Raw genomic sequence first — 12,432 nt, 5'->3', positions numbered from 1 at the left:
TCACTGTGACAACCTAAGCTCTCTATAACTGTAACTCTTACTTCCTGTGCATATTTTTTAAAAATTCACATTCATTCTTTCCTGTCCTGGTAGAGACAGCCAGGTTAATGGTCAGGTCTAGCAGCAGGTATGGCCACCTGAGGATGGTTTGACACAATCTCCAATATGTTTTTAACCTGGGATTATGGGGAGAACGCCATTAAATTGTTTTAGGATGGGGAAAGCACAGTCTGGAAATGTTGATGCAACTCTTACCACTGGGGTGCCAGACCTCATTGTCAATAACAAAGATAATACTACTAGTTTAGTGCATGTAGCATCTGCTGGAGATCTTTCATTTCGTCTCTGCCTCTTCAAGTAACAAAACAGAGAGAGAGAAAGGCTTCTGCTCGAGTTTATTGCCTGAAAATATGATAAATGGACTCCCTCAAGAAATGCAATATCATTTGTTGCTTCCTCAAGTTTGCATCCAGAAGTTTGTTTGTTTGTGTGTTTTCCTGTTCGCCCAGTAACTCCTTCTATATAATCAATATATAATCAATGCATCCTTCAGGGAGGGTACCCTGCCTTCTTGTCTTAAGGAGGCAGTGGTCAGACCACTCTTTAAAAAGCCCTCCCTGGACCCCCTGGATAGAAATAACTATGGGCCAGTCTCGATGTTGACATTCTTGAGCAAGGTGATCAAGAGGGCGGTCGCCAATCAACTACAGGCAGTCTTGGATGAAGCTGATTATCTGGACCCATTTCAAACCGGATTCAGGGCAGGATACAGAGTAGAGACGGCCATGGTTGCCTTAGTCGATGATCTCCGTCTGGGCATCGACAGGGGAAGTGTGACCCTGCTAGTGCTCTTAGACCTCTCAGCAGCCTTTGATACCATTGACCATGGTATCATTCTGGACTGCCTGAGAGAGTTAGGTATAGGAGGCACTGTTCTACAGTGGTTCCTGCCCTACCTCTGAGGCAGATTCCAGATGGTGGCATTGGGAGACAGTTGCTCTTCTAAAAGAAAGCTAAAATTTGGCGTCCCCCAAGGCGCCATATTGTCTTCCATGCTATTTAACATTTACATGAAGCCACTGGGCGAAATCATCCGGAGACATGGGGCAGGGTGTTATCAGTATGCTGATGACACCCAAAAATATTTCTCTATGTCTCAGACTGATGCAGTGACTAAGGATGGCATCTCTCCTCTGAATGCCTGTCTTGAGGTGGTAATGGACTAGATGAGGGAAAACTGACTCAAGCTGAATGCAGGTAAGACGGAGGTACTCGTTATAGGAAACTCAAGCCCAGGTATGGAATTATGTCAGCCAGTTCTGGATGGGGTCACACTTCCCCTGAAAGACTCTGTCCACAGCTTGGGGGTGCTCCTTGACTCGTCGCTTCACCTGACAGCTCAAGTGGATGTGACAGTCAGGAGCACTTGTTATCAGCTTTGGCTGATACGTCAGCTGTGCCCCTTCCTGGAGCAGGGAGACCTTGAAACAGTAGTACATGCACTGGTCACCTCTCAATTAGACTTCTGTAATGCTCTCTACATGGGGCTACCCTCGTGCCAAGTTCAGAAACTTCAACTTGTACAAAATATGGCAGCCAGGTTAATTACAGGTTCTTGTCGTAACGATCACATAACACCGCTTTTGAAATCCCTTCATTGGCTGCCAATTAGTTTCCGGGCAAGGTACAAGGTGTTGGTGATTACCTTTAAAGCCCTACATGGCTTGGGTCCAGAATACTTAAGGGAACGCCTTCTTCTGTACTGTCTGTCCCGCACTCTAAGGTCCTTGGGGAAGAATCTACTTCAGCCAATAAAATCTAGGCTAACTTCTTTCACCCAGAGGGCCTTTTTGACATATTTTTGGATGTGCCAAGGACAAAAGGCAGACAAGAAGTTATGGGCCCTTTCACACAATATGATTATAACACTATGATTCCACTTCAACTCTCTCTCTCTCTCTCTGGCTTTTCTTCATGAACGAAGATTCAGGAAGGACTCATCCCGCGCTTTCTACGAGCGCATTGATGACTAAAAAGGCCAAACCAAGATAAACAAGTCCGGTTGCAGAAAGCACAGCAGAAAGTCTCCTTGGGTGAAGTTTCCAGGTTGTGGTTCTTTCTGTGTTGTCATTTCTCTTTGAGACTTGTTCGGCGTGAGCTTTCAAAAAAGGCTGCAGCATCATGGATAGTGCGTCTCCGTGCCTCCCGATGCGAGGTCAGGGCGGACTATTGTTGGTGATCAATTTGGCTGAGCCTGAGATGTTGTTTCAGGGACTCCGTGTATCTCTTCTTTGGAGCGCCCCTCTTACACAGACCCGTGGCGAGTTCACCGTAGAATACTATTTTTGGGAGGCAATGGTCCTTCATCCTGGAAACGTGTCCTGCCCAGCGCAGCTGCGTCCTCAGTAGCATGGCCACAATGCTAGTGATCCCTGCTTATTCAAGGATGGCAGCATTTGTCACATAGTCAGTCCACTTCAACTACTGTGGTTCCATCACATAAAATTCTAGAATTTGTTGTTTAGAGAGGGATACTAAGCCAATATCGTGTATTGGTTTGAACATTGGACTACAACTCCAGAGAGCAGGGTTCAAATCCCTACTTAGCCATGGAAACCCATTGGGTGATCTCAGGGGAGTCACACACTTTCAGCTCCAGAAAACCCCGTGATAGGGTTGCCTTGTACAATCTTTGTCATGCATATAAATAGGTTCATTTCACTTCCCAGGTTTAAAATGATCTCCCATTTCCTTGGTTTTAAAGAGATTACTTGGAAAGCAAAATAGTAAACTTACTTAATTGATCTGCTTCTTCATTGAGCTCCTGGAACAGTTTTAGTACAAAGGTTATTCAATATAATGAAAATGGTAGATTTGTGAAAGCAATACTCTCGGTCGTATTTCAGCAAGACCTAAACCATATTTGGGTTCAGTTAATGGGATTCACTGCCTCTAGATGTGATTATTGCCACTAGTTTTAAAAAAGGATATTGGACAGATTTGTAAACAGCCATTTGCTACTGCAAGGTTGAATGATTTTCAGCAGGGAGGTTTCCAGCTTTTCACTGCTAAACAACATTAACAACAGAAGCTTCCCTCTCCGTGTCCTGTATAAATGAAATAAAATTCCTAGTCTTTATTGTTATACGCCTTCAAGTCATTTCTGACTTATGGTGACCCTAAGGTGACCCTATCATGGGTTTTCTTGGCAAGATTTGTTTAGAGGGGGTTTGCCTTTGCTTTCCTCTGAGGATGAAAGAATGTGACTTGTCCAGTGTCACCCAGTGGGTTTCCCTGGCCAAGTGGGGATTTGAACCCTGGTCTCCAAGGTTACAGTCCAGTGTTGAAATCACTGTACCATGCTTGTTCTCAGAAGGACATATTACTTGCATATGCAGACTCTCCCCATATTGTTAAATAATATATAGTCCTCCCAGTTTCAGGAACAATTTTTCTCTTAGTTCAAGTTGATTGATCATAGCTGGTTCTAGTAAAAAAACAAAATAGGTCCCACAACTGAACTATGGTGACTGGATAGCACCACTTGTACAGAGGCAGTGTACTTTTGATTTCCAGATGTTGTGGATAAACAAAAGAAGTGCACCTTCTTCATGTGCCCTATGATGTACTGCACCAGATGGAATGTCTTGTTTTAGCTGCATCGTTGTGCTCCATTTAAAGGGAAGAGAGAGAGAGAAAAATTTTCTTTGTTAAAAGCCTTAGGTTGAATAAATAACCTCAGTTAGTAGGGATTCCAAGCTTCAAAATCAGTAGGAAATGTCCTTGCAGCTTTTCTGCTTATTCTTCCCATGCCTCTCTCATCAGAATAGTTCCTGCGTGTTTGTGTTCTACTTGACTGTATTTCTCTTTCCTAGGGCAATCAAGAAAATCACTTCAAATCTACTTTATTCCTTTCTTGGTTAATTTTATTCATCAAATCAATAAAATTACTACTATTGTTTACAGTTAATCCTTTAAAATGAAAGGTTAAGTCTTATTTGTTTAAACATTGTTCTATATGTTAGATATCTTAAGGACATCTCATTTTGGGGAGAGATCTAATGATGTTCAAGCCTCTTAGATACAAGAGATTTTAGTCTTTTGTCTTTCTGCAAATCATCAATTTATAGTACAATAAATATGTGATACTTCATAATTTGATGCATGAAAGTACCATTTTTTCCCTCCAGGAATCACTTCTGTTTCATGGATTTCTCAGTCACCTAGTACTCAAACATCAATATGTTGTTTGTTTGTTTTTCCCCAAGAAACATCCTTCTTCTATCTGAAGATTTATAAAAATCTTCATACTAGATGTATTCTGCTTGTTTACAAATACATGGATGAACTTAAATTCTAGTAAGGTTGTAAAATGTACTGAATCACCTGACATATATTCTTATCCATGACATATATTCTTAATTTTATGTGTAGCTGTCCCTGGACTACCTACTACAAGCACACACACACACACAACACACATACACACACACACAAGATTAGGAAGGGGGGGAGGGGATCCAGTGTTTCCTATTTTCTTAGCAAAAGTATTCACTTCCCACTGATCCAGACTTGTGAGACAAAGTGCACCTTCCCTGAAAGTGTGTGAACATCTGCAAGATCAGTGAAACAATTGTACAAACAAAATCAGGCATATATTTTAAAAATATTAATGAGTAAGAATGGGTGCAGCTGAAGAATATGTACATAAACACTTTAGTCAGTAGGGAAGATGCATATAATAAGGATATATAAATAAGTGTGTGCAATATGGAACATATGTGTGGGAAATGCATATGAATTTCCACACAGGAAGAAAAAACACAGCCTTGCCAACAGCTATAAACAAAAATGGGACGGGAATGCAGATAAGCTTTGGAGAAATGTACTTTATGTAAGAACACAGATTCCTGTACAAGAAAGCTACGTCTAATTTCCAGAATGTATTATTGGGGGGAAAACCAAAACTTTTGGGCAGGAATCAGTATATTTTGCACAAAACATACAATTACTGCACAAAAATGTATTTCCTGCATGGGAAAACCAAGGCTAGCATTCTGTTAGTGAGCTGCAATAGTACTAATTCCAATTTGCACTAATGTAATCCATTTTTTGTTGTGGAAGTCAGAATTCTTTGCGGACTGCAACAACCAAAACAACCTCCCAAACCCACGTTTCAAGTGACTAAGGCTCAGTACAGACTGGCACAAAGCGCTGACCTAGGGCCAATTTAAGGGCTCTGGAAGGTTGGACATCTATATGCGCCCAGCCCTACTAGCGCCACCCGTGCGCATCTTGCCACGGCCCTGCCCACACAGGGCATGCAACAGTAGCGCACAGGCATCTGTACGCACAAATGGCACTCACCAGAAGCAGCGCCATTATGGTGCTCCTAAAAAGAAGACACTCTAGGTGGCTTCTTTTTAGGGAGTGTGTCGGTGTCGCACCATGCAATTGGTATGGCACTGATAAGAGGTAACGACAGGTGGCATGGAGTTGCCCATCTGTACCCCCCCCCCCCGGAGCCTCTCAACACAGCCATTTCCGTGTGGTTGGAGAGCAGAGTACCAGCAGACATACATCCAACTATTTCCCCCTTGTTGGGCATGCTGGAAGGACATCATCTATAGGGACTTCCCTGTGGAGGTCTGTTGCAGTGCATCCAGCTAGAGGAAATGATTAAATGTGTTTCTTGTTACAGTCAGTCCTTCTTATACACGGATTTTTTTATACACGGAATCAAGCATCCACAGTTTGAAAATGTTCCCAAAAAGTATAAATGTCAAATATCAAAACTTGATTTTCCATTTTTTATACACCATTTTGCTATGTCATTATATTTAATGGGACTTGAGCATACATGGATTTTGTTATACAGGGGGATCTTGGAACCAAACCCCAGCGTATAACAAGGGTCCACTGTATTCCCCTCCCCTCCCAATTACACAAAAATGGATGTGTTGCATGGCTATGTCACAGGAAGGTTGGGTTTGGTGGGGGTAGTACTGGGAGATGTAATATGAGGAGAAATTACATACCAGCTACAGAGTTCCCTCTGCAGGATCTCTGCACATGTTATTTTGCACAGACAGATTGTCCACAATGAAGTCCTGAAGTATGAAGAGTGCAAGAAAAATGCTCTGAAACATCTTTATTCTTGTGGAAATTACTTGTTCTTGCGTGGGGGAACAAAATAAGCAAAGATTTACGTCCCTTATTCACAGTCATTTCCTTCCCATGCATTGTGTGGAGATGTAAAATATCACATTGGTTGATGGGAAATGGAGACACTGGTGGATATTCAATTATGTAAGACAACTATTTGACAGCTGCCATCATCATCAGTGGAATCTGTGAAAGTAACCATAGTCATTGACACTCTTTTGTGATTTTGAAACCCAATGTTTAGATGGATCACGTTCCTTACTCTAGCTTGTATCTTTCTTTCCTCTCTGCTGCCCTATCAAAATGATGGGTTCTGAACCATGCATTGTTTATAAGATTAAATTGCTTCTGCCTCTGTTTTAGGTGCTAAGCCTGCCCCTGGGATATGCTTTGAAAGAGTCAATTCTGCAGGTGATCCTTATGGAAACTGTGGCAAAGATTCCAAAAGTTCTTTTGCAAAGTGTGAACGCAGGTATATCCTCATTTTTTGTCCAGTAGAGAGATGCATGAAGCTGTACTAATGGTAGATGTGAATGTCCTTAAAATGACTTGCTTTGTTTCTTCCCCTTTAGAGATGCAAAGTGTGGAAAAATTCAGTGTCAAGGTGGAGCAAATCGACCTGTAATTGGTACCAATGCTGTCTCCATAGAAACAAACATCCCACTGCAGGAAGGAGGCAAAATTCTGTGTCGTGGAACTCATGTTTATTTGGGGGATGACATGCCTGACCCTGGTCTTGTCCTCGCTGGAACCAAGTGTGAAGATGGAAAAGTAACATTTAGAAATCATTTCCCACAATCTATATATCTCACCAAATCAAATCTATATATCTAAAACATATATGTACACCTTAACATTAGGAAGAACGTCCTGATGTTAAGAGCTGTTCAGTAGTGGAATATGCTATCTAGGAATGCCATGGAACCTTCTTTTTTGGAGGTGTTTAAACCTCTGTTTAAAAATCAAAGATGAAGGCTCTGTGACAGATGGCTCTGTGACAGATGGAGCGCTTTGATTGTGTCTTACTGAATGGCAGGGAGCTGTACTCAATGACTCTTGTAGTCTGTTCCATCTCTGTGATTCTGTGAAAACAGGTATCAGGAAAGTACAGGCCGTAGGCTACATTTGACCTTCTGAGACATTTTTGCAGCACTCCCTCCAAACCTACAGCCCTTAGGATTTTTAAAAACATTGCTAAATTGCAGCAATTCTGTCTCAGAGCAGTGTGTGTTTGCTAGAGGAATATGGCAGCAAACTGCCACAGAAGTCTGCCTCTACAGCCAGTTGCCCTTCCATCCTCTCTCCTTTTCCCTGCCAAATCCCTTAAAGTGTTGTTGCACGCATAGTGCAGTCACCCAACCCCTTGGACGGAGGAGGAACATGGTGACAATAGCAGCAGTGACTATAACATCCACTACATGCTGCCAAAAGAAGAAGAGGTGGTGTATTGCAGCTGACTGGTTTTTTTAATGCCTTGCTCCCAGGTATTCTGGGAGCAAAGGCATCTTGGGAAAGATGACTGGGGAAAAATACTTGTGCTGTGGCAGCATGGAGAGATGCTATTACCACTGCTGCCATGCTCAGCAAGATGCCTTTTGGGTCTCTTCTTCAAAGACAGCACCAACACTTGCCATGTTGTTTTCATCTTTTATGTGCTGCAAGTACAAGAATCCAGCTATATAGAGTATACAGTACTTAGGAAGAAAGATAAAGCTTTCCTTGAAAATTCTTAACAACCACTTTAGTCTGCTTCTCCCAGCAGTAAGGCATATTGATGAAGCCATCCCTGAGGCTAGGAAACTAAAACAATTTCTAATTAAGTACACTTATTAAAGAATCAAGCAGAGAACAAGTCAGGAATAGTTGCTTTTAAAATAAAAAATGAAGATAAACATTAGCTAACCAAACTTAGCAGGATCTTAAGAAGAACTATCAAACCAATTTCAGGCTGGGCAAAGATGTGACCCAGCTTTCTGAGGAGCCGGCTGTTTGTATTCTTTGCTCATGAGCCAGAAATCCCAAAGGACTTATATGGGGACTGGTCTGGATAATTTCCAGAGAATGAAATTGAAACTGAACAAACAATAACCGTGGAAAATCTAGGCAAAGTGTCTTGTGTGACAGCCTGTGCTCTGACCAGAGGGGGGCACTCTGCCACCCTAAGTTTGGGATGTTAGGCATCCCTTGTTTAGACTATTAGTGCTAGTAGATGACTTCCTGCAGTACTTTAACTGGTCATTTGAAACAAAGAAAGGGAAAGAGTTGGAATGTGTAGAGAGATACATCATTGGACTCTCCAGTATCTTGGCATGCCTGGTATGTTATTTGTTCAGAGACCATTCTTAAAAAAGCAGGGTGGGATTGGAAGAAGTTGAATTTATTACAGACCTGCTATTACATACATGGTGGGTCTATGCTCAAATTAAGCCCTGTTATCAGCTTCAACTAGTTTTGCTGGGTACAGGAAATATTGCCAATCATACTGGCACTATCCTTATGACACTAGCCAAAAATTTGAAAGCAACTTTAAAACTAAAAAGAGGCTAGCCGAAAGCTACAAAGAAACATAAATGATTTCTTATAGTTTTGGCTAGTATCAAGACATTGTTAAGATGAGTTGTAAAGTTAAGAAGGTTCACAATATCAAGATAATATAAATACAATTAGAACACAGCTAATGCTGGGATGCAGTTATTGTGCAAAATGGTGCATTTATGAAGCATGTACCCCAGTGTTTAGCTGAGCAGTTTGCTGTCAGCAGTTGTAGCAGATCAGTAGTTTGCTGAAGTACAAAAAATTGCAAACTGTACTGTATATACATCTCTGGTACAATAATTCTTGCTTTAGCATTTTTACATGCCAGTTGATTGCTAGGCTTCTGGCTAAACAAGAAACCAATTCTATTGATTCCCAATAAACTGTTGGGTATAGGATAACTCTACATAAGTATAGGTGTAAGTGTTTGCCAAACTGTTAATTCAAAATACACAAAGTGAGACTGAATAGAGTAGAACTTGAAAGGCTGGATTGTTGGCCCGGAATCTAATATTAATTCCAGCACCATATAATCTTTTCTCAACTTGGATTATTTATCAGCCACACAAAATCTGGTGATTTGAGTTTGCATAGTATTCTGCTTTTATTGTGGTGTCAATCTTGCTTCATTCCAATCTTTCATCTACAATGGAGCAGTGAAACTAACCCTCTTCAGTAACTACATGAACAAATGAATTTGTTATATGCCACTCCTTCTTTATTTCTTTGCTTAAAAAGAAAAGAAAAATGTATTTTCCTTAGACCAATAAAATGATTTTTCTATGGCTTCTCTTTAGGTCATATCCAAGGAACTTAATTAAAAGGAGGGGAATTGCTGTCATAGATATTTGAATATGGTAAACTAACAGAAATAAGCCTCTGGCAACTTCTAAAAATTTCTAGTAATTCATGGCTATGGTCCAGATCAAAAGAGTTAGTTTGGTGGAATGCAAATATTTCCATTTACCCATTGGTTTATTTTATATCCTCTTCTCCCAACCCACCACAGGCCATATCACAAATCATTTTAAACTATTCAGTTTCCCCAAAAAAATTGCCATTTGGTGTGATAGGCTGCTCTTTGAGAAGAAATTAAATGATATCTTGGATGTACTAAAGTGCTATATAATTCTGTTTAATTCAGATGTACTTATTTACATCAGCAAGCAACTACTGCTTTATTAAGTTTTAAATACAGACAATTAATTTTACTGCAGACAGAAGAAAAAATGGTAGCATTCTAGTAGTCATAAAAAGTTAAACCTACTGTAAAAAGAAAAGACATAAAATTGGGGTGTCTAGTCACATGGTGAAATGAGCTTTCATGTAATGCCTGAAATTTTCTCAGCAATTGTGAAGATTAAGCCCCAGTTCACATATTACCTGGGAGATACCTGAAACATCTCCTATGGCAGGGGAGCAAATATTGTTCCTTCTATCATGCACATGCTAACATATGAAGTGAGCACTCATAGGTGTTACAAGATCTCTCTCTCTCTCTCTCCCATGTGTGTGTTTGTGTGTGTTTCTCCAAGAAAGAAATTGCATGAATAGGTATGTGGAATATTGGCTCAGAACCAGTAGATCATTAGGTCGGGCAGGTCAGAATTATTCTAGGCCCTGATATTTCAGGACCCAAACAATGAGAGCTTGAGACAAACCCTAGTAATGTTTTTTGCAGGGGGGAGTGGACCAGTCTGTTGCATACACAAGTATGCAAACACATATTCACATACTTTTTTTTGCAAGCCAGCACTCTCTCCCAAACATTTCTTCCACCTTTCCTGAAGCTTAGGACTAGACCCTGAAATCTAGGCACCCTATAGCTCAAAGATTGTATTGTGTTTCATATTGGTTTGCTCACTCCTCTAACATGTGAAGGGGAATGCCACCCCAAGTTACATACTCTTGTATACTTGCTACTTCCCAAAATGGTGAAAAGCTCCATTGCTGTGTAGTGGGGCACTGCTACTCTGTTTACTTTCCTTCGGAGACTGAAGAGGTATGGTTTCTTTCTAATATTTGCTTTATTTGCAAATAATACAGGTTTACACATTGAGGTAAACAAACTCTAGTGCAGCAAGTATCAGGTTACCAAAGAGCAACTTCTTCAGTGCTTACACACACACACACACACACACACAGAGTGCAGACAACTAGTCTTGAGATTCCACCTCTGCAGGTGAATTTTCTATTCATACAAAATCCATAGTCATTAGAGAAGCCTTAAGATTCTTTTCTAAATCCATGATCCCAGTCAAACAATGTCTTTGACATGGATTGTCTGTCTGAGCACAGTAAATTGATCTGCCAGTCTATCAAAGTCACAGCATGATTCAGAGTATAAACCTGATTTTAAAACTATAAGCTAAAATTGTGCTTTCCTCCCAGCTATCCTTGTTGTCATCTTAGAACTGTAAAGCTCAAGTAAAAATAATGTTTCTGAAGCAGTGGTGCTTGTCTGGAAGTGCCTGGGCTATATTCAGTACAAAAATATACCTTTTGTATCTGGGGGATCCATGACACCTCTCTAGTTTGGCAACTATCTTTAAATGTGTCCAATTTTTAAAATAAATTGAAAGTTGAATATATAAATGAATGTTGCACTTAAAGGAGAAGAGGGGCAAAGCACCATGTTTGAAGCAGTGGGGGATAACACTAATGGTTGATCAATGTCCACCTAATAAAATGTCTGGTATTTCTTACTGGAGAGTGAACCACTTACTGAAAAACTTCAGACTTCTTCCCAAACCTTAAAAAAAAAACCCTTTTAAGATCTAACAGATTAGGAGCTTACTATGTTATTCTAGTCCAGTGGTTCCCAACCTGTGGGTCGGGACCCCTTTGGGGGTCGAATGACCCTTTCATGGGGGTCGCCTAAGACCATTGGAAAACACTTATTTAATTACAGTTATGAAGTAGCAATGAAAATAATTTCATGGGTTTGGGTCACCACAACATGAGGAACTGTATTAAGGGGTCGCGGCATTAGGAAGGTTGGGAACCACTGTTCTAGTCACACATTGTTGGGAGTAGCATAATTGTTAAATTGAAATTGTAGCGGTTAGTGTGTGTGTGTGTGTGTGTGTGTGTGTGTGTAAACCAGAGCTTACTTTTTAATTTTAAGTTGTAACTTGAGTATATAGAGTGTGATTTGTTCTAGAATACTGAATACAGCACAAAAAAAGTGTACTAAGGACTGTTTGGTGCATATATACCACAAAGTTATACTTCTGACAACATTAAATTGCTCTTCTTTTCTCAACTGATAGATCTGTCTCAACCGCCGCTGCCAAAATACCAGTGTATTTGGTGTTCATGAATGTGCAACAAAATGTCACGGTCGTGGAGTAAGTATTACCGATCCAATTTTTTACAGTCAGTCACTACCCAGCTGAGCAATAAATCATTCATTGGTTACAGCTTTTGAAATCTATGATTCTTTGTGATATATCTGTCAAAGTCTTTTCAGCATGTCCTTCCAAAAAGATCAATTTTCAGTATCCTTTTCAATGTCCAAGAAAGGCAGTGTGGCTTTTATTTAACAAATAAATAGCTATGGTCAGTGGATCTTTAGCTTTCCAGAAAGATAATGTTCTGTGGATAAAAAACAGAATTCAATTTACTTTTACATTATTCCAAGACAAAGTTCATTCAGTAAGATATCCTTATTAATGTTTCGTACTGTTTAGGGCCTAAGCCATGATTTAAAACATATCACTGAACTGAGAT

General features: G+C 40.3%; 1 protein-coding gene across 1 annotated transcript in view; it reads left to right on the top strand.

The window, feature by feature from the left end:
* ADAM12 (ADAM metallopeptidase domain 12) overlaps window positions 1–12,432 on the top strand; it is a 297,265-nt gene that overhangs the window by 266,018 nt on the left and 18,815 nt on the right. The window contains exons 15-17 of the mRNA XM_089510130.1: window positions 6,529–6,637; window positions 6,738–6,936; window positions 11,973–12,050. Coding sequence (XP_089366256.1) covers window positions 6,529–6,637; window positions 6,738–6,936; window positions 11,973–12,050 — 386 coding nt within the window. The remainder of the gene's footprint in view (window positions 1–6,528; window positions 6,638–6,737; window positions 6,937–11,972; window positions 12,051–12,432) is intronic.

This window comes from Sceloporus occidentalis, unplaced genomic scaffold (genome assembly GCF_023333645.1).
Source record: "Sceloporus occidentalis isolate IW3139 unplaced genomic scaffold, rSceOcc1.0.p SCAF_2, whole genome shotgun sequence".
Lineage (NCBI taxonomy): Eukaryota > Metazoa > Chordata > Lepidosauria > Squamata > Phrynosomatidae > Sceloporus > Sceloporus occidentalis.
This window is presented reverse-complemented; position numbering and strand designations above follow the sequence as displayed.